The sequence below is a fragment of the Callorhinchus milii genome, unplaced genomic scaffold (assembly GCF_018977255.1).
Source record: "Callorhinchus milii isolate IMCB2004 unplaced genomic scaffold, IMCB_Cmil_1.0 Scaffold7, whole genome shotgun sequence".
Classification (NCBI taxonomy): domain Eukaryota; kingdom Metazoa; phylum Chordata; class Chondrichthyes; order Chimaeriformes; family Callorhinchidae; genus Callorhinchus; species Callorhinchus milii.
In genome coordinates this window covers 15,353,533-15,375,239 of record NW_024704748.1, presented here as the reverse complement: position 1 = coordinate 15,375,239, position 21,707 = coordinate 15,353,533, and the positions used below count along the sequence as shown (strand labels likewise).

Sequence of the window (21,707 nt, the reverse complement as noted above, 5' to 3'; positions counted from 1 at the left end):
GGGGAGTGAGTCATCCTGGGCAATTCACAAGTGGATTATTCGTTGTTCCACAAATGGAAACATCTATCATATTTCATACCTGGTCTTGGCAACTTTTCAGATAAAGCATTTTTATTGCTTCAAGTATGCAATAGTCATTAGAAAATCATGCCCAGATTTGTCAACGTCCACAAGCTACATATAAATGAAATAAATTAATTTATCATAATTGTATTCAAACTGATTGGTAAAAGAGGTTTGTAAAGGTGTGTTTGTAAATAGAATCATTAGGACACCATACCACTAGAAAACTGGCTTTTATTTCCACTGAATTTTCCAATTAAAGTTGTCCTTAAATAACTTAACGTGTAATGTCACAACATAGTAAAATTTCCCATTGAATTTATTATCACAGCTAGGGCAGCAATTTGAGTTGGTAAGATTGGTCTCACAACTGTCAAGTGGAGAAATCAGCAAGGGCTCCCACTCCTGACCTGCTATACAAAAATTCCTGCTGGAAGGTGTGCACGTGTGGACGTCAGATGAATACATGATCGGACTTGGCTGTGTCTTCCCCCCCCACTCCCCCCACCCACCGTCCCCTACCTCCCCCCCCCACAGGATATTGGCCAGGATATTGGGGGAACTTCAGTTTAATGTCTCATCTGAAGGACAGCACCTTCAACAATGAAGCACTCTCCAACATTGGTTTGGAGTGTCAGCCTAGACTGTGAGCCACTTGGGCAACATACTGGAGGATATTGAAATCCTGTGTCCATGGAACGACACATCCAGTTGAAGTAGATCAAGGAGTCCAACATTTTCAGGAATGAGGAAGGAGATTGGCATATAAATAACATGTCTGCCAACAGCTCTGTGCAATGTTAATGCACCAGTGCTAAATTAACCATAGAGACAAAATGTTTGTTCAGTTGCAAAAACTAAACAGACAATAATTGTGGCAAGGAGAAGGGTGTAGACCTTTGTAGGGCTGGGGCTCTAGGAGCCCTTTCTGAACACTTCATTACATTCCAAAATTTGGGATGCATAATTTTTAGATAAGGATTCCTTCTGTCTCTTTTCTTAATGGTTTGTCTCTAGAGTCCTGGTACATATAGGTGCCTAGTCCACCAGCACTGATGAGAACGCTGATGAGAAGTGGCACTGATGAAGTCATTCTTTGATGTGTTGCTATGGTTTTCAGAGTCATTACATTTATCTTTGCAACCTCCATCATGTTTGCCATCAACGCTGATTTCAGCAAGGCACACAGATAAATGAAGAAATTCAGTAAACATCCCAACACTAATACCAAGGCGAAATATCCTAGAAAGATTAAGCTGTTCCAGCTGCCTGACGGGAAGATCTGAGAGGAATCTGGATGGAGAACACAGTACAGAAAGAGCATTGGACAGCTGTTGATGGTACAGATGTAGTAAATGTCCATAGCTGATTTCTCACAATCTTCACCAATCTTCTGAATCAAAGTGAGGTATGTGCTTTCAAACATGATGCTTATAAATCCATACAGACACACAATACCTTTGAGGTCGAAGTATTCCAGCCCTAAGGAGGAACACAATTAGTAAAACTGTCAGTTTAGAATATGCCGTAAAACATGGGCAAGAAGTAAGCATTTCAAATTAAAGTCTCTGTCTGGATGTTTGGTTCTTGCAATATAATTCCAGCATTTAAAAATACTATTGTGCCTAAATATCTGTTACACTGTCTTTTTTATCAATCCCATGTCCACCTTTTGCCCCATATTCCTCAATGTTTTTATTGTTCAGGTATGTATCCATGTCTTCGACAGGTCAAATAAAGCTGTTGTGTGTCTCACATTGCAATCACTTGCAATATTCTATTTTGACAGCTGGCTTACTTTTATAATTCAAATGTGAATACATTATATTAATATCCTGTAATTTTACGTAGATGACAAGCATAAATTTCCAATTAGAACAGGAATTAACAAATGATTGTTGACAGAATTTCTATATCATTAAATCCAGTTGTATTTTGCAAAGCAATTGCGAAAGTCATTATATTGTCTAAATTATTACTTTTTTTGTTAATAAAGGTGTGAGGTCAGCATTTTTAAAAACACAACTTTTTATAGTTTTTTCATGCTGCACTTCACTGAGGAGTTGCTGGATACTGTATGTCTACAAAATACACAGTCACTACACTTTACTGCATATCATGTGAAGTACTTTGAGACATACTGCCAGCGTCAAAATACTATATAAAACACAAAGGGTTATTATTATTATTACTTCTGAAAACTTATATTTAAATTTATGATTTAAAAAGTATAAGTGCTGCCATGAATTTTATGGCCATATTTAACAGTCTATAGACAACTTTGTCACATAGTCTTACCTGAAAGAACTGAACATATTGTGACCAGTAATATCAAGAAGAATCTACTGCAGGATGTTCTTTTTCTCAAGTTACAAGTTGCTGTCAGTGCTAAACTAGCCAAAGGTGTAAACCGTCTGATGAACATGAAGATTTTCAAATTGGAACTGCTCACAGCCCAAAGGGTTAAGACAGAGTGAAAGCTGAAACAGATGGAAGGTATCAGCAGCTTCTCTCCAGTCTCCAGTAAATAGGGCTGGATCTTCAGCAATCTGAAACACCTCAGCAATTCCAGCACCAGAATGGTTAACAGTGCCTGCCAGAAAAACAACAAAAGCACACACTTTTAATAAGCAATCCTGTTAACATAAAACAAAAACAGAAGTCGCTGGGAACACTCAGCAAGTCAGGCAGCACCTAAGCAGAAAGGAACGTGAACCAACGTTTCGGGTCCATGACCCTTCAACCGTTCTGACGAAGGTTCGTGGCCCCAAATGTTGACTCACTTTCCTTTCTCCATAGAGGCTGCCTGACCTGCTGAGTGTTCCCAGCGACTTCCGTTTTTGTTTCAGATTTCCAGCATCTGCAGTATATTGTGTCCTGTTAACACAAATCTGTTACCTTTTCATTCTGGAGAGTATTGAGCATGATCCCCACTATCACAGATAGCCAATGAGGAATGATTAGATAAGCTTGGGCTTTTCAGCTTTGAAAAAATACATTTCAGAAGGGATCCTATAAATGTGTATAAGATGCTTAATAGGTAAGAAGAAATAAAAGACTCAAACAATACTTTCAGATGTGCCAAGGTAGCAGTACAAAGAGGCTACAGATACAGGTCTGTGAAGGATACGTTTAGGACTTATTTACTCATTGGAAATCAACAACATCAAATTACCAAGAACAGTGGTGAGGCCAGAATATTAGACGCATTAAGGAAACCGCCTGATGCTCTAATTGGAAGACAGTTTCTGGAAGATTGGGATCAAATGAACATATGGGGGCGCTGGGGTAATTCTTGGTTCCTTTTGTACTTTCTGCAGTTGTTCATTATCCAGATGGTGAGTCCCGTTAAACATGATCTCTGTACATTCATTAGAATTAATGAGTGCTATATGATGCATTGTAGATTCTTGACACATCCCTGACACAACAGCTGTACAGTGCTCCTTAGAAGCAGCTTCTGTGTTTTGTCCCTTTCTACCATAAATGCATTCTCATAGGAATGTATTGCATTCTTATACTCTCAACCTGTGGTGTAACTTAATGCTTTACCATTAATATGTATATTATGATATGCAAAAGTAATTCGGTAGAATTCTTGTGCGGGATGTTGGTGAGGCGACTAATTCTATCTCATTTGCCTCATTGCCTCTGTGTTGTTGTGGTTACCCTTATGCCAAACTGTAAAACCACCCGACTTCAAAGTCCACTCGACTATTGATTTTCGTGGCAAACATCTTCCTCGGCGAAAAAATGTTGGCCAACAATTCTGCAGGTTCCCGGGTGTGTTTCCAAGGTCAGATCGCACTCGGGGGCGAGAAACAGTAACCCGTTTAAGATTTAAAAATGCAGCCACGTCCAGAAATAGGTGGTCCCTCCTCAGCTCGCAGTCAGCGACTTGCGAGTGGGAGGGGGTTGTTTCGTATTGTTATGGCTTGTGTTTAGATGTAAGAGCGCCTTATCGCGGGGTGGAGAGACGGATCAAATCCCTCGCAGAGCGTATGGCATATTTCGAGAGGCTTGGACTGTGCACAGTGTTTCGGTGGGCGGGCGGCGAGACGCAAGTGCACAGGAAAAGCTGCAGAAGAGCGAGCGAGAGGGCGAGTGAGTCCAGTTAGTTAGTTAGTTAGTTAGTCAGTCGGTCAGTTAGTTGGTTTAGTTGGTTGTCTCGGGTTCCCCAGTTTGCAGGGAGGGTGGTGGTGTGGTGGTGCGGGGGTGTGGGTGTGGGGGTTTGATGGTGTGGGGGTGTTGGGTTTGTGTTGGGGTGTGGGTGGGGGGGGTGTTGGGGAGGGTGGGGTGTGGGGGTGTGGGGAGGGTGGCGGGTGTGGGGTGGGGTGGGGGTGTGGTGGTGTTGGGGAGGGTGGGGTGTGGGGGTGGGGGGTGTGGTGATGTTGGGGAGGGTGGGGGTGTTTGGGGAGGGTGGGGCGGTTTGATGGTGTGGGGGTGTTGGGTGGTGTGGGGGTGTTGGGGTGTGGGTGTGGGGGTGTGTTGGGGAGGGTGGGGCGTTGGGTGTGGGGAGGGTGGGGTGTTGGGGTGTGGGTGTTGGGGTGTGGGGAGGGTGGGGGTGTTGGGGTGCGGGGAGGGTGGGGGTGTTTGGGGAGGGTGGGGGCGGTTTGATGGTGTGGGGCTGTTGGGTGGTGTGGGGTGTTGGGGTGTGGGTGTGGGGGTGTGTTGGGGAGGGTGGGGGTGTTGGGGTGTGGGGAGGGTGGGGGTGTGGGTGTGTGGGGGTGTGTTGGGGAGGGTGGGGGGTGTGGGGGTGTTGGGGTGTGGGTGGGGGAGTGGGAAGGGTGGGGGTGTGGGGGTGTGTTGGGGAGGGTGGGGGTGTGGGTGTGTTGGGATGGTGGTGGTGTGTTGGGGAGGGTGGGGTGTGGGGAGGGTGTTGGGGAGGGTGGGGTGTGTTGGGGTGGGGTGTGTTGGGGGGAGGGTGGGGGTGTGGGGTGTGGGGAGGGTGGGGTGTTGGGGTGGGGGTGTGTTGGGGAGGGTGTGGGGGTGTGGGGTGTGGGGAGGGTGGGGTGTTGGGGTGGGGTGTGTTGGGGAGGGTGTGGGGGTGTGGGGTGTGGGGAGGGTGGGGGTGTGGGGAGGGTGGGGTGTTGGGGTGGGGGTGTGTTGGGGAGGGTGTGGGGTGTGGGGAGGGTGGGGTGTTGGGGAGGGTGGGGGTGTTGGGAGGGTGGGGGTGTGGGTGTGTTGGGGAGGGTGGGGGTGTTGGGGAGGGTGGGGGTGTTGGGGGGGGTGTGTTGGGAGGGGGTGGGGGTGGGGTGTTGGGGAGGGTGGGGGTGTTGGGGTGGGGGTGTTGGGGAGGGTGTGGGGGTGGGGGGGGGTGGGGTGTTGGGTGGGGGTGGTTGGGGTGTGTTGGGGGGTGGGGGGTGGGTGTGTTGGGTGGGGGTGTGTGGGGGAGGGGGTGGGGGGTGGGGGTAGAGCTGCTGACCTGGCTGAGTGCGATGAAGGCCGGGAAGGTGAAGCGGTATTGAATGATGAAGACGCTGTTGATGAATTCCAGTGACCCGGAGCACAGCGCGTAGACGGCGGTGGCGGCGACCAGCGACCAACCGCGCAGGAGTCGCTGGGGGACGGTCAGGGACACGGGCATCGCCGCCATCCTTCTGCTTCAGCTCGGAGGGGAGGGAGGGAGGGAGGGAGGGAGGGAAGGGGTGGAGAGTGCACACGCTCTTGGAGCTGCCGCCCCGTCGGTCTGTGGATAAAACATTAACTTTACAATGCAATCAGCCTGAGCCCAGAGGTAAAGGGCACCTGTCAGCCCGACAGCGGCCACTCGGGGCTGTCAGTCTGTGCCACAGACCTTTTTTTCTCACATCTGTTTACCCCCCAGTTTAAGGGGCTTTTATTTATTTATTCATTTATGTGTTTGTTTTCTTTTTGCAACCCCACCCCCACCCCCACACCCACACACACACACACACACCACCACCACCACCACCACCAAAAAAATTTTCAATTTAAATGCGTTTTAGTGTGTGTGTGTGTTTTTTTTTGCAAATTCGATGCAATTGAATTCCTTTTGAGAGTTCAAGGTCTTCCTTTTTTTGGGGGGTGGGTGGGGGGTGTTGGTGGGGGAGGACATCACACATCAATGTCCCCACGCCGTTGTTTAGGGTACAGATTTCAAAGGTCACTAAGCTTGACGGTGTGTTCAGGTTGAATAGACGTACACAATTGATGTTAAGTTATGCTTGTGACTGCACCTCTCTCTCTCTCTCTCTCTCTCTGCTGCAGAGAATTCGCTCCCTAACAGCACAAAAAGTGCACATGCAAGCAAGGCACATAAGGTTGAAATGTACACGAGAAAGGAGGCCGATGCTGACACTTTGCAACTCAATTTGCACAAGGAGCTCAATACCAGCTGATCCCACCTGATTCGATCAGTTTGCAATGCTGCATTCATCTCTGTGTTACACATCCCATGGAATTGAACGCATTGCACTCTTGAGGCTTCCAGGATTAACCATCCAACCCATTGCTCAATATTAACATTTATTTTCCACTGAACATTTAACTTCATTGAACACGTTTCCAAATTAGGAACCGCAAATTTATTCAGCCATTCATAAGATTCCTTGATTGTGATATTCCATCAGATACCCTACCTGATAATATTGCTGGAGCAGTAGTGACCAGGACAAGTGGACACACTTTCCACTCTGTTGGCACTGACTTGCTTCACTTACCGTCCTACTATCGGTGATGGTGCTTTTCACCTTTTTGCCCCACTCCCTGGAACTCCATCCCTGAATTCCTACACCTTGCCCCTTCACTAGCCTCCTTCAAGGTTCATCTCTAGCCCTTCCTCTTTCACTTGGCCTTTGATCATCTTTCCATCCCCTCCCCAGCTTGGGTGCAAACCCTTGATTGTCCAGCGCCTTCGGACATCCTCCCAATGTGACAGATGCTATATAAATGCAATTTGCTGCTGTTGTTTTATTCTGAAAAACTCCCAACTTTCTTGTTCCCTATCAGACAGGACAGTGATTTGGCTCAGGAATCCTTGCTCAGCTTGTATGATGCAGAGATCTGTAATCTTTAATTTACTGTATTTTTCTTTTGGTACATAACAATGTTGAATGTTGTAATTAAGGTACAGTGGGGTGGGGGGGGGATAAGATACAGCAGCAAAACATTTCGTAATTAAACAGCATATTAGGGTGGGACCAGGCAGTTATTGTGACTCCCACATTTATAACAGAAATAACTTCTTACATTGTTGACATAGTTCAAATAAGCTGGTTCACAGGCTGTGAATAGGAATCATTTTGAATGCCTGGTGTAGACATAAGTTTATTATTAATGCATGTTATCTTTCTGATGCTGGTATTCATTCAAATACAAGTGTCAGGTGATTCAGTCCGTGTTTGGCTTTTTAAATTATTCTTCATTCTGTAAGGTGACAAATTACATATAAAGTCACACATTTACCACTCCTAGAGCCAAGATTATGAAATGAGAATCAATGTAGACTGTAGAGTGTACTATGACAAGGATAGAACAGGTAAAATTTAGATTTTTCTTTTCCCTGTGGTGTAGACCTGTGTTGCTTACTGCCACCCACAGCACTAATACTATTCTAGATCTAGACTATTCTGATCACCACTGTCCTGATCACTACTGCTCCAGCAATATTGTTAGGTTGGTGTATCTAATGGAATATCATCACTCAATCCTCGAGGATTCTTATGAATGGCTGAATGCCTGTGTGGTTCCTGATTTGCATTTCTCAAGCAGCTGTCAACTACAAGGAAAAGCTGTTTCGCAAGAGATAATTTAGATTGCATCAAGAGTTTGAAACAGCTAACTTTGACAATGGATATAGCTCTAATGGAAGCTGACTTTTTCAATTCAACCGGCTATGAATGGGATAGTGGAAAATTTATGGATTGCAAGTGGGGGGGAAGATGAACAAAGGCACGGTCAAAGAGAAAGGTTTTGAGATGGATCTTGGAGGATGCTAGGGAAGGGGCAAGGCTAAGGAATTCAGGGACAGAGTTCCAAAGAGTGAGGAATTTTCGATCGTCAATCTTTTGGATTAGTACAAATTGAAGGGCCTACACAGATAAAACTGCATTATTCACCAGTGTTTGCAGTGTTCCTTTGGTATTTAGGAATTCCAGGCTGAACTATAGAGAAGCAAAGTTTGCGTTAAGTCTTTTCACCTTTACAACAAAATTACATTTCTATAGTGCCTTTCATGTCGGGAGGCCATCCCAAGGCATTGGACAATCAGTGTCTCAGATCCAAGCTGGGGGTCAGGATCGGGGAGGGTGGAGGGCAGTGGAGGGGAAGAAGGGTGACTGAAGGTACGGGCAAAGAGCAGGGTCTTGAGACAGGTCTTTAAAGAGGCAAGGGAGGGGGCGAGGCAGAGGGACTGCGGGATGGAATTCCAGAGGGCGGGGGCAGAGTGGCTGAAAGCCCACCCACCAATGGTGAGGCGGGCGAGGCAGGGGACATGAAGCAGTATGGAGCTCACTGAGCGGAGGGAACATGCAGGTTGGTAGGGCGTTAGGAAGTCCCAGATATATGGGGTAGCAAGGCCAGAGGGCTTTGAAATTGAGAACCAGGATCTTGAACTATATCCTTTGTGTGATGGGAAGCCAGTGGAGTCGGGCGAGGATGGGGGCGATAGGGTCACAGAGCCTGGTGCGGGAGAGGACACGGGCTGCAGAGTTCTGGATGATCTGCAGCCTATGGAGGGAGGAGTTGGGGACTGACAAGTAGGGAGTTTACATATTCAAAGCTGGATGAATGCGTGTATGAGGATCTTGGCAGCCTGCAGTGTGAGATAGTGGCGGAGCCGGGCAATGGTGCTGAGGTGGGGGAAGGCAGAATGGGGTGTAAAGGACTAAATTTAGTCCTTTATATGAACTGCAAATTTGATTCTTGGAACTCTGATTCACTGAATATGCTATTAGCATTGAACTGAGCATAGATCTGTTTGAAATTATCTGTTTGAAGTGATCTGTAGCTGGAATGCAGTTATGAATCTTTACTTTGCCAAAGTTTAACTACTGAGATAATTTTATTCAGACTATCTAGTGAAAAAATATTCAGAGTAAAATAGACAACTTACATTAATATAGCCCCCTTCAAGCAGAATAGCGTCTCAGAGCACTTAACAGTGGCAGAGCTTGACACTGAGCCAGGAGCAGTGACCAAAGGCAGGGTAAATGAAGAAGGTGTGATCTGAAGACGACAAGAGGAGGCAAGGTGGAAGGATTGAGGCAGAGAGTTCCATAGCTTTGGGGCGTAGAAAGCACAGCCGCCAATGGTTGAGCGGAGGGAATGAGCAATGTGTAGTTGGCCGGAGCCAGTTGAGCAAAGGTGGCTGGTAATGGAGTGGGGTGTAAGCATGTCAGAGGTAGGTAGGTGCCATGAAGTGACATATTTTATTGATTAGTTAAAATGTCATTCATCTTACTAAATATTATCCATTATTATTATTATCATGGTGACAATATTGCCAACTGGCTCTTGCATAATCAGAGGTTGGAGAATTGTTATAAATCCCAGGCGGCAAAATAGAGGAGCAAATGTTAAACATGCAATATGCCTTCAAAAATTATTTTGGCTTCAAATGGTAAAATATATGAAATAAAATATTCAACAAGAGCAATTTTGCAATTACTCACTACATGAACTGTCACAGTGGCACAGTAACCTGGGGCACCAATGTTTAGCAGCACGGAACAGTGATCTCCCAACTGTGCTTGCTTTCATATCTCAATTGTGCTGCCCAAGCCGGGGGAAAAATTAAAGTTATATTCTTCACTTAAATATTTCAGTCATTTCTTTTTAATACAGTAATCTAAGTATTTAATTCTTAATACAGTACAATAATCTACATGTTTAATTCTTAAATGATACAGTGAAATCTGAATGGATCCTGATCATCCTATGAACCAGACATGTAGAGTAAACCCTGGCATGGACTGGTTGAACCGAAAGGTGCTTTTTTAAATTGAATACTGTATGATAGAAATTTGCGTATATTTTGACATTCCATACCATACTTTTGTAGGGAGATTCCCTGTTACACATTTTAACTTGTATTGAACAAGATAAATAGCATTCAATCTTGGAAAAATATAAAGCAACTGCACTGCTTATTGAGTCATACCTTCGAGAAAGGGCAAGGCCTCAACATTTTCAAAGCTTATTTTTTAAGCCCTAAGGGGAACATTTAGCAACAAATGCAGGATCCCTGTGTAATATCAAAAGAGACAGGGAAATCAGAGATCAAGGCAGTGACAAGCATGGACTACAATGTGTGCTTTGGAGGCCTGAGGATATTGAGGTTCAGAGGCACAGCGGATATTCAGAAATGTAGTGGTCTCGTTTTACAACAAGAGGAACCCATTTAAAATACTGCTCTACAAGACAATTTGCAATCCTAGAATATCTGTGTACAAAACAATTAATGTGCACAATGCCATTAATTGTTGTTTTTTCAGATTTCAGCATAATTGCTTCTGTTGGGTCCATTCTTTAATCAGTTGATGTGCTATTGTCCATGGTGGTGGGATCCAAAATGGTATGGTTCCCATTTCATTTTTGCTAGGCATCCTTTCACGCCTTAAGGCTTCTGCCAACTCCTCTGCACCAAACCAACGAGCATCTTCAAGCTCAAACTGGTTCAGGGTAATCTGCAACCACAAGAAAATGCACTTTACACCAGTAATTTGCATTTTATATAGTGCCCTTCAAGTAGGGTAACATCTTGGGAGTGCTGTATAAAGGCAGGGCTCAGACCGTGAGCAAGGGAGAAGGTAGAAATGTATCCTGCACATGGAACAGAATAGAGTGTGTGTATCCCAACTTGTAGGAATTAATATGGAAAATATAAGAACAGCTCTCACTCACTATCACTAATCTGCAGGAAATGAAGGGCTTTGCTCCAAACAGAGCAAGTATTGAGCTGAGACTGGGAGCCCAGGGGAATAGAAAGATAACTGAAAGCACAAGCCAAGACTATATTAACTAATGTCATTTATTCTGCCACTCAGTCTATGAAATAAGAATATTTTACCATAAGTTTATATCAGGCCACCATGTATATGATGATTCATTGTTACTTTCAGAATCAAATCATTGTCAAAGCCAAAGAGTGCACCATAAATGCTGCTTCATTAATACACATGTACATTTTCTCTGCTTTCCACCTCTCTGATTTTTTTACCTTGATCTGGCCTGGCTGCACCATAGCATGAGATGCAATCATCAGCGAACTATTGGGAAAGGGCCAGTGCTGAGATGCAGCATATTTAGAGGAGGATACCTCCAAACCGACCTCTTCTGCCACCTCCCGGTGCACGGCTTGCTCCACGGTTTCCCCTGCATGTAAAAAAAAGGTTTTAAAACATCGGTATTCTGAGCGTCCAGTCCAGAAAATTGTACAGCAAGTCAACCAAAACCACATTCATATACCTGCAAATGTCTTGATACAGAATACCACTGGCAGAAGCATACAAACCGGTTACTTGCATACCCTCTTGACCAAGCAACGTTATGCAGAATGAAAAAGGAATGTAAAACTGTAACTTTGACGCATTTTACCATCCACAGTCTTTCTGACCTCTTTTTAAACATCTCCCGTCTGCTTTTATTTCTGTCTGGAATGTGTGTTTTCTTTAGAGGCTGAATCTCCCAGATGGGAAGTTTCCTATTCAACCAAGTCATTAGAGGGTGAAATTAAGCCACCCAGCACCTCTCACCAACAGCGACAGACATCCTGAGCTTCTCTCAGACATCTCCTTGGAGATATGCACCATAACTCTGTCCCAAGAAAGGAGGATGTCTCGAGAAACCCGAGCAAATCATACAAAGTACAGACCAAACGGGCTAGGAAGAAACGTGCATCCTGACAAGCAAATTTCACAGTGGAATGAAATCCCTTACCTTATATCTGGAAAATTTTCCATAGAACAGTCTCAGGTGAATTTTATTAGCTCTCACTTATAAGAAAAGGCTGATTACCAATGTCACAGAATCCAGCCAGTGCACTGTACATCCCAGAAGGAAATGCTTCCTGACGTGCTAGGAGGCACCGAGTTCCATCTGACACCAATGTGATAATCACTGGAGACATCTGTCACGTTGATAAAGAAATACAAGAAAATACTAGGAAGATACAGATAAATATATTCATATTGAGCACAACAATTGCAAGGATATGTGCACGTATTCACAAGGATAAACATACCATACATAAGCAGCAACACAAGCAACTATATTATACATGTGGACACATGCTCTTAAGCGTGAAATCCTTATGAGTAAATATACTATTCATTGAGGAGGAACGCTAACACATGAAAAGATTACACATGAAGCGTTGTGGACACACACTGGATATACTCAGGGAAGAGGAAGAATAGGAGAAAAATGTAATGTACTCACACAAAGAAAGCAACATGCAAGAATGCAAAATATGGGGCCATTATCCTATACCAAGCAGAACATGATAATTAAAGTCCACTGGACTGAACATCACTTTTAAAAAGGTTTTTTTTTCAAATGATAAAGCTGCCTCTTCTAATTTAGTCCTAAACATGGTAAATGGTTCAGATTAACTGAGTTCTGATCTGGATTAAGACATCAAGCTGGTAGTGCTTACCTGTGGGTAGTAGATTGTTCCATTTGAGCTACAGATTCTTCTGCTGCCAGACACATTCTTTTGCATAGGGTGTCCAGTCTTGCTGCAGTACAGGTGTGTGTTGTGCCAGCGAAGAAGGGCCTGAGCCTAAAACATATCATGTATCAAATACTCTCCACATGTCCAGACAGGCCATCTGACTTCAAACATAAATGCAGTCTAAAACTTCAAAACCGAGAATGCAATACTATGTGAATCATTCTCAGGGGTCAAACCACATAAACAAAAACGAGCACAGCAAGCAGGTTTCTTGCAGCAGAGGTCAACATTTTAAACTGTCTGCCATTAAATCCATTCATCAGAACTGCCATGTACTGGGGAAAAGTCTGTTTCACCAGATGTGCATCAACCTAGTGATTAAAATTTCAGCCACGTTGTCGGAAGGGTCCCAATGGCTATTCAAAGTACACAAGGGTACGGAGGCTGTTTCTATGAGGAAGACATTCTCATTTGCACTATCAAAGCTATGACTGTTTCCACAGAGAAATAAATTCCATTACCAAAGAGAATTCCACTAGCCTCCACAATTTTGTGTGAATTTTGCAGCAGCTTCACAAAGGGCACAAGATGTCTAACAAAAATTAAAAACAACAGGCATTTCTAGAAGCGATCAAATTAATTTTGGGTTTAGAGACTCTTGAAAACGGTGTAAAATATAGAACTTAATAGCCAAGCCAACCCTATCCCCCATCATAGGGTGAACAGTTGTACTTTCTTTTCCTTTGGATCTTTGTTTCTTACCCTGAGGATTTTCTGTACCTGATGCTTATTGACTTAGGAAACGTGCAAAAAAAATGAGATTATTTTGATTGTTATATGGGATTATTCTGATTGTTAAGGGCACATTTTGATTGTTAAGGGCACATTTACTCTGGTAACATCTATATCTTACTTGAGACAACATTTGAGCATTTTTTCCATCTAAAAGTAAGAAGGCTTTTCGTAAATCAACAAATGTTCCTTGCAGAAGCGATTCCGCTTTGGCCTTCTCCATTATTCCTGAAGTTAAAAATGCAAGTAGCAACAGTTAAAACAATCTTCTGAATTCTGTTCGTGGGGATATCATTGCAATACGACTTTAAAGCTGCTATTTGATGAAATATGATTATTTAATAAACGTTCAGGTAATTATCCTGGATCTCACTGCAAGTCAAAGTGTCAGGTTTATTCTTATATGCCCTACAGTGATGATAGCAAGAGTGCCACATCAGCATGTCCTAAATCCCTTGCGCTGAAGGACTGAGATCAAACAGGGGCAGTAATACTTTTGAAAAACACATGGGGTGGCAGGAAAGAAGAACTCAGGGAACGCACGCAAAATACGCAAGCAGAGGAGAACTTGAACTCATAAGGGACAAGTAAGGGGGTAGGGGATAATTCCCCAAAGAATATTCAACATTATTCCTAAAACTGTTAGACTCAGATGAGCAATGTGTCAAGCATTTAGTACAATTTAGACAATGCTCAGGCAGAAATAGCGTTCATGAGAATTAAAAAAGCAGACAGGAGGAAGAACTGGGAAAACAACAACAAAACAACATTTGTATAACGCCTTTCACGTTGGGAGGACGTCCCAAAGTGCTGGGAAGAAACAGAAAATAATGAGAAAGCACAGTCTGGTAAATTGGGTGAAATTTAGGCCAAGCATCAGACAAGTGACTCAGGTAATCACTATTTGATTCCACACAGATGCTGATATTGTCGTTGGTAATTAAAAGGTATCTTGTGTTAATTCATCTGAGGTTCTGTGTCAAAGTGCAAATGCTAAGGTGTGCATTACAGTTATTCCATGTTATGATGTACATTGCTGTATTATTTTATGTAAAGATGCGTTTTATAGTTAATCCAAAAACGTCATTTTTTATGACTAGCGTAGGAATCTCACCCAGATCAAGTGCAAACTGAGCCAAGTAACTGTCTGTACAGCCAAGCAGCACTGACTCCTCCAAATATTTCTCCTTTTGACCAAGTTTACGAAGAATTCTGTAGAGTTCTGGAATAAAAGATAATCTTGTGTAAAAAACAGTCCTGTTTCTGAATTTATGCTGCCAAATTATAGGAATCTGTAGTTGTGTTTTTTCTCTGGATGTAAAAAAAAACTTCACAAACAATAAGTCATGCAAAGGAGTTATAAGCTCTGCATGCTGAAGTAGAACTTCCTGTTGCTCATTGGCATTTGAACAGTGGTATGTGATTATTTCTACAAGTTGCATTTTGTACCAAATGACCCATTCAATGCCCAGGTCTGACACACTGCTATAAATGATAGGAAGGCCAGACTATTATTGAGCCACATAATAGGAATTATGTAACAAGCAACCATATTTAATTGGTTATTAATTACATAATTAATTTCCTATGTACACATGTTTTACATATCATGAATAACAGATCCAGATAATATATGACCTAAATTAGAGTAGCAAATATTATGGGGTGGAAGTAGCAAATTCACTGCTCCCAAGAAAAAAACTTATAAGCTGATATTATACAACAACAAAATTACATTCATAGAGCGCCTTCACGTCGGGAGGATGTCCCAAGGCACTGGACAGTCAGGGGTTAGGACCCAAACATGGGGGAGGGATGGGGTAGGGTGAGGGAAGGCAGAGAGATGGGAGGGCGACTGAAGGCACGATCGAAGAGGAGGGTCTTGAGACCGGCCTTGAAGACGGCAAGGGAGGAAGCAAGGCGAAGGGACTGTGGGATGGAGTTCCAGAGTGTGGGGGCAGAGAGGCTGAAAGCCCGGCCACCGATGGTAGGGCGGGAGACATGGAGCAGGCCAGAGCTCGCTTAATGGAGGAAGCTGGCTGGCTGGTTGGTAGGGAGTCAGCAGGTCAGAGAGGTAGATGGGTGCAAGGCCATGGATGATATACTGCACATTTGGCAGTGAATCTCATATGTATTTAAAAAATAGGGATTGAGGCAGTTTTGATCATGTCAGAGCACTTCTCCTGACACCACCAAATCCATGAACCCATCTTATTCTTGCATAATCATTACTAATCATGCATAATCCGTCCTTCAGATGAGACTTTAAACCGAGATCCTGTCTGCCTGTTCAGGTGGATGTTAAACATCCCATAGCTCTATTCAAAAAGAGAAGGGAGTTTCTCTCTCCCAGTATCCCGGTCAATAAATCCCCCAAATGAAATTGGTTGCTGACTTCATGGCTGTTTGTGGGACTGTATGTCTGTCTGCTGGTTTTGCCCACAAAATACACAGTCAATCCATTTTACAGTATATGCTGTAAAGCGCTTTGAGACATTATGATGATATAAGGCGCGATATCAAAATGCAAGGATTATTATTATAATCACTCATCTTCCCATTACCTTTAGCCTCATCCATCCAATAAAATATCTCTAACTGGAATAAAACAGAACTAACTTCTGTAGGTATTAATCCTTGGGTCACAGGAATTAAGGAGTCCTTAGCACATAAGATAGAAAAGGTGTGCTGCCTAACGTTGTGGTTCTTTCCATAACAATATAAACTGAAAGCAAATTACTTAGCAGAAGACTTCTGAGCTTCCTCCAGAGGGCCCTCAAACTCCAATACACATCATGAAATGTTGATTCAACAACATTCCTCTGTAAATTGCTATTAATACACATTAGTATAACTTAAAAACTGAACACTTCTTGCAATGTTTCCATACATACATAGACCCTGTGCCTCATTCCCTGAGAATGGGGGAGGAGAAGGAATGTTTTAAAGTACAGTACTGTAGTAATGCGGTGGATAACAGCTAGGCACATTCTTAGAATGCAAAGAGCAATACATTTTACTGCACTTTTGCTTCTCCAAAAAGCCTGTAGCCTTTGTTCTGACCCCACAACTTTTCCCAAAGCATTCTGTCCTGGATGTGTACCTGAAGCAGTCACAAATGGCACTGTGTATTTGTTCTCAGTTTTCTGCATGAGTGGAGAAAGGCTGTGAAAAAGGAGGAAGGACCCAGAGCTCAAAGCCTTCCTGCAAGCTTCATCATTTTCCTTCAGATCAAACAAGTGGCTGCCATTGAAACACAAAGGAAGACACATTTAGTGCAAACAAGGACCACGCAGCTTTTTCTAATCAAGTTCTTCAGGCATAAAGCAGCGAACAACAAATAAGCAAATCTTTCTAGGACACTCAAGTGCTAACCTTAGCCCCACAACTGATGATGCATCAACGCTAAACTACTGTTAAGTCTATTGAGGCGCAGAACATGTGTATCAGCCTGCTTCAGCCACAGTGTAAAGTACTGCTGAAGCCACAACCTCAAGATAGTTACGTTTCAATTTAAATTTCTCCCAAATGTGTAAAGAAATTACAGGATCAGTCTGTTTTAGCTGACCTGCAAGTGCTCAATGTTGGTGTTGGCTAAAGAAAGTCAAAGTCACTTCAGAAGCAATCAAGCTCTCATGTTGATGAGTGAATATTTGCCTCAAAATATAGAGTTGAAATAGAGTGCATGGGAATGAAACTCACCGCATCCGACTGACATAATTTGAAATGAATCTGCAGGATGACGGCAAGGCTAGCCTTTTGAGATTCCTCAACAGGAGATACATATCTCTGCCTTGTGCTGCTTCAGTATCTATTGCATTTGTGAATTAGGTTGACCAATCTATTTCAAGAATAAAAACATGTTGGTGATTAACAAAAAGAGAAATGAACAACATTTATTGCATCTTAAAGTATCTCCTTTTTCTAAAGTGTTCTGAGATGGTTTTAGATGTTTTTAGTGTATACAGTAAATTGAGTAAAGGTGAGTAAAATCCAGAGCCCTCCTTCTTGAAAGGCATGACATAAATGCAAACTGTTGCTGTTGTTTTAAGGTGGCAAGCACTATATTAAATGCAAAAACTGTTACAATGCAACAGGTGCAAACAGATGTATTAGATCGAGCATGGGAACACTCATACTGTACATCCAGAAGGAGATAAACAGGCTGTCCAGGTTGCAGACAAGGAAAACTTCCTGTTCTTGTAAACTATACACTGTTTACTAGTGCATGCTATTTAAAATCTGTCTGGCATCCTGAAAAAAATTACAATGTTGCATTTTTCAATGAATGACAGATTCTGAATAGTTGGCTCTTGAACACCGCTAATGAATTCAAGTCCCAGAACTGTCTGTCAGTCATAATAATAATAATAATCCTTGCATTTGATACAGCGCTTTTCACATCGGGGGGACGTCCCAAAGCGCTTCACAGAACACACTGTAAAGTGAATTGACATTTGTGTGCGAACGCGGCAGCCAATTGCTCACAGCATTGTCCCACAAACAGTCGTAGATTGAAAATGACCAATTTATTATTGCTTTTGGTTTTGGATGGATTATTATTAGGTGTGTGGAGTAAGGAAACTTGCCCAAGGTTTCGCCCTGACTTGCCTGGAATTGAACTCAGGTCTCTCACTTGCAAAGCGAGTGCTCTAACCACTGAGCTACAGGACTCATCAAAACTGCCTGAGCTGATGTTGTTTTCTGAATTGTCAGCCATATCACATCAGATTTAATCTCTGGAAATGAGAAAACCTGTCATTGTGTCACTTCTTCCACTTTCTAAGTGTTCATTGAAAGGCATTCATAATAAACATCATATCTCAAGACAATCTTGCCCTCTCTGGTGGTGGTGGTGGGGGGTGAAAGAGTGAAAAACGTGCATCATATTTGATCTATACTGAGGATAACAGTACTTTGGCACAACAGTACAGATACTTGTTAAATAATCCTATGGGTTTCAGGTTCAAATTGCTGCAATAGCAAAGTGGCATTGTTGCAACCTGAGTCAATCTTTAAGGATGAGTCTAATACAACAACAAGATTCCATTTATAAAGCGCCTTTCACGTCAGGAGGACGTCCCAAGGCGCTGAGACATTATTGAGACAATAATAATAATTGCATTTGATAAAATGCTTTATCACATTGCCAGAACATCTCAAACACTTCACAGGACTAATTAGGATTTCTGTATTTCATTTATTTTATTCTTCTCTCCTTTTGGAAATACCTACAATTCCACAGGGGTCATTGAAACTACCTGCATAACATTGCCTGAGTGGCCATTCTTTTTGTGTATGCTTTGTAGAGTGTCAATAGCCTACAAGCCTGATCCTATCCTCATCCGTATTCAGTGTCCTGCAGGCATCATTTAATAACCAGCTAATTTTACTTTCTGTAGCTCAGCATCTCTGGATCTAATCATAGTGCTCTCACAGCTATCACTAGTATCATCCAACTCTATGAAACACTAGGTTGTTCCAGTGCTGTATGGCTGATTCAAGTGTGGCAGTGCCTTTATCAGGTGAGGAGTGAATTGGTTTCTCTGAATATTAACTAGTCATCAAACTAAATACTAGGTTCTACAATTCAAAGTACTAAGTGCAGGAGGCATTAAGAGGCACCATGACTGATAGCGGCTGGGAGTGACAGGCTCCGTACAAGAAGCAACTTGGTGGTCAGGATGCGTCCCTCCAGAGAGTGCGCATTCCATTCAAATAAATATCTCTGGAATTTCCATGGGTAGGTGGGATGCATGGAATTCTCAGTTTAGTTTGGATACTGTTGATAATAATAACCCTTGCATTTGATATAGTGCCTTATCACGTCTTTGAGGTGTCTCAAAGTGCTTCACAGAATATCCTCTAAAGTGAACTGTGTATTTTGTGGGCGAACCGCAGCAGCCAATTCCGCACAGCAGTGTCCGACAAACAGTCGGGGATTGAAGTGAACAATGTATTGTTGTTTTTTTTAAAAAAAGAAATTATTACCCGCGTAAAAGCGATCCGCCAATCGACTAACAACCGAGTTCCTATTTACTGCTCGGTAAACTGCTGGTTAAGCATGATGATGGGTTTCCACAAGTGTCAAGACTGACCAAAAAAAAAACATAAAAGCTGGTATTTCAATTGTCTTGTTGTACCTGTGATCACGGGACTAAGGGTCACGTCGGGCGACCGTACGTCGGTGGAGGGTTCAATTTTCTCACATAGGTGACCCTGCGCCTTGGAACGTCCCGACGTGAAAGGTGCTATACAAATGCAATCTTGTTGTTGGATTTGGTTTACAAAATGTGTGTAGGTCAACCTAACTGGAGGGCCAGGGGCAGTCAGAGGAGAGGAGAGGAGGAGAGCCTGACAGGCAATGGCAAGAGGCCCAGGCAGCGCGGGCTGCAACTGGTCACACGGCAACAAATAAAAGGCGTCGACATCGGAGAGAACACCAGAGGAGAGTCAGAAAATGCACATTTTTCGCCTCTTGTGAAATGAACTCGTGTCTCTGACGGTGTCCGGCGCCGCTGCGCCTTCCCACCCAGGCCCTCCCTCCCCGGCCCTCCCTCCCCGGCCCGCTCCGCCTCCCAGGCCCTCCCTCCCAGGCCCTCCCTCCCCGGCCCGCTCCGCCTCCCAGGCCCTCCCTCCCCGGCCCGCTCCCCCTCCCAGGCCCTCCCTCCCCGGCCCACTCCGCCTCCCAGGCCCTCCCTCCCCGGCCCGCTCCGCCTCCCAGGCCCTCCCTCCCCGGCCCGCTCCGCCTCCCAGGCCCTCCCTCCCCGGCCCGCTCCCCTCCCCGGCCCTCCCTCCCCGGCCCGCTCCCCTCCCCGGCCCTCCCTCCCCGGCCCGCTCCGCCTCCCTGCCCTCCCTCCCCGGCCCGCTCCCTCTCCCAGGCCCTCCCTCCCCGGCCCTCCCTCCCAGGCCCGCTCCGCCTCCCAGGCCCTCCCTCCCCGGCCCGCTCCCCCTCCCCGGCCTCCGTGATTATTTGACCGACGGGGAACCGACGCCTCGCGAGGAGGAGAATGACTCCCTCCCCTCCTCCCCCGCGAATAAAAAAAATAAAGCAAAAACGACAAGAGTCACCGAGAGAGATAAACCGACTATAACTGCCGCCACCGGGGGAGCGCGGCCGCTTAACCACACCAACCGCTGCTCGCTCGCTCGCGCTCACTCACTGCTCTGCTCTGCGCAGGCGCGGTGTGTGTGTGTGGTGGTGGGGGGCGGTGTATCTCCAACATGCTCACAGCGCCCCCTGTGGCCGGAGGGTCCAACTGCGCGGGGAGTCCTGTGCCGGGTGGGCGTGAGTGACTATGTGAGTAGCTGCACGTCCTTGGAAAGGAAAGGAAAGGAAAGGGAAAGCCCTGAGGGAGGAGGGGCCGGGCCGGGCCGGGCAGGAGTGGGGGGAGGGGAGGTCTGTCTGTCTGTCTGTCTGTTGTGCTGTTGCTCCGAGCCAAAGGGGAAGGTCCTGAGACAGGCCGAGACAAGAGGAGTCCACACAGACAGACAGAGACAGACAGACACAGACAGACAGACCAGGTAGGGCTCTCACTGAGACTACTCTCACTCACTCGTTCTCAGCAAAGTCTCTCTCTTGTTTTAATCTCTCTCCCCTCCCCCCCCTCTCTCCCCCCCAAAAAAAAATCACTCACTCACTCACTCAATCAAATGAAACGGTGTAAACCAGATGTTTTCAGCTCTGCCACTGCCTCGAAGTGAGGGTGGTCTTTTGTTTTGACAGGACCCACCCAGACTGGGAGCTCTCAGCCACTTAACTATTTGGTGACCTATGAGTAATTCCGTCAATCGAGGGAAAGCTTTCAAGGGTCTCGGAAGCTGTGGACGTCAAAGCAGCAATGGTGCAGCACAAGCCGTGTACTTCCATGGAATGTAAATGGCAAACGCCCAGTGTTTTAGGGCATTCACAGCTCGCGAGCGAGGACGAGGCCATTTAGCTCCCATCTAAGCTACTCTGGTACAAACTATATACTGTGACTCGAATCCCAGTTTCCTACGCTTTCTTTTCCTACGTCTCCTTTCTTTTCGACCGCGCCTTTGGTCACCTTGTCCCCCACCCCCCCCCCCCGGCTCGGTCCCGGGATCCGTTACTGTAAAGCGCTCTGAGACGCCGTCCGGCGTGGAGAGCGCTATATAAATCCAAGTTGTTGTTGTTTCACTGCATTCTTTTACCATTATTTACCTTTAACTACAACAACTTGCTTTCATATAG

General features: G+C 44.7%; 3 protein-coding genes across 10 annotated transcripts in view; 1 reads left to right on the top strand and 2 right to left on the bottom strand.

The window, feature by feature from the left end:
* Nucleotides 1-666: 666 nt before the first annotated feature.
* Nucleotides 667-5,706, bottom strand: si:ch211-248a14.8 (UDP-galactose/UDP-glucose transporter 7). Its single transcript, XM_007897530.2, has 3 exons — nucleotides 5,489-5,706; nucleotides 2,362-2,656; nucleotides 667-1,545 (listed from the first exon to the last, which is right to left on the bottom strand). Exons 1-3 carry the CDS (start codon nucleotides 5,657-5,659, stop codon nucleotides 1,034-1,036), a joined length of 978 nt encoding a protein of 325 aa, XP_007895721.1. The 5' UTR covers nucleotides 5,660-5,706; the 3' UTR covers nucleotides 667-1,033.
* A 3,289-nt stretch (nucleotides 5,707-8,995) lies between these two features.
* On the bottom strand, nucleotides 8,996-21,170 carry nudt13 (nudix (nucleoside diphosphate linked moiety X)-type motif 13). 6 transcript variants are annotated; one of them, XM_007897574.2, is made up of 9 exons: nucleotides 21,134-21,170; nucleotides 17,195-17,333; nucleotides 16,596-16,735; nucleotides 14,607-14,714; nucleotides 13,614-13,720; nucleotides 12,683-12,808; nucleotides 12,043-12,154; nucleotides 11,246-11,400; nucleotides 8,996-10,712 (listed from the first exon to the last, which is right to left on the bottom strand). In XM_007897574.2, exons 2-9 carry the CDS (start codon nucleotides 17,275-17,277, stop codon nucleotides 10,524-10,526), a joined length of 1,020 nt encoding a protein of 339 aa, XP_007895765.1. In that variant the 5' UTR covers nucleotides 17,278-17,333; nucleotides 21,134-21,170; the 3' UTR covers nucleotides 8,996-10,523. The 6 variants fall into 6 exon arrangements, with proteins under 6 accessions (XP_007895765.1, XP_007895775.1, XP_042192563.1 ...); XM_007897584.2 differs by having other exon boundaries at nucleotides 21,138-21,165; XM_042336629.1 differs by lacking the exon at nucleotides 21,134-21,170 and adding an exon at nucleotides 20,564-20,657.
* Nucleotides 20,735-21,707, top strand: part of p4ha1b (prolyl 4-hydroxylase, alpha polypeptide I b) — a 40,587-nt gene continuing 39,614 nt past the window's right edge. The window contains exon 1 of one of the 3 annotated variants that reach the window (XM_007897533.1): nucleotides 20,735-20,792. The gene's annotated coding sequence lies outside the window, so the exon portion shown is untranslated. Of the gene's footprint in view, nucleotides 20,793-20,910; nucleotides 21,017-21,707 lie in introns of those variants that run through there. The other 2 variants (XM_007897537.2, XM_007897531.2) reach the window with 2 other exon arrangements.

Coding starts and splice junctions, on each gene's coding strand:
- nudt13 (XM_007897574.2), bottom strand. CDS start 17,277: ATGTATCTCCTGTTGAGGAATCTCAAAAGGCTAGCCTTGCCGTCATCC. Junction 12,155..12,682: donor GAACAATCTACTACCCACAG/GTAAGCACTACC, acceptor TCAACGTGACAG/ATGTCTCCAGTGATTATCAC. Junction 11,401..12,042: donor GGCTGGATTCTGTGACATTG/GTAATCAGCCTT, acceptor TTTTACATGCAG/GGGAAACCGTGGAGCAAGCC.
- si:ch211-248a14.8 (XM_007897530.2), bottom strand. CDS start 5,659: ATGGCGGCGATGCCCGTGTCCCTGACCGTCCCCCAGCGACTCCTGCGC. Junction 2,657..5,488: donor CCTTCATCGCACTCAGCCAG/GTCAGCAGCTCT, acceptor TTTTTCTGGCAG/GCACTGTTAACCATTCTGGT. Junction 1,546..2,361: donor AATATGTTCAGTTCTTTCAG/GTAAGACTATGT, acceptor GTTCCTCCTTAG/GGCTGGAATACTTCGACCTC.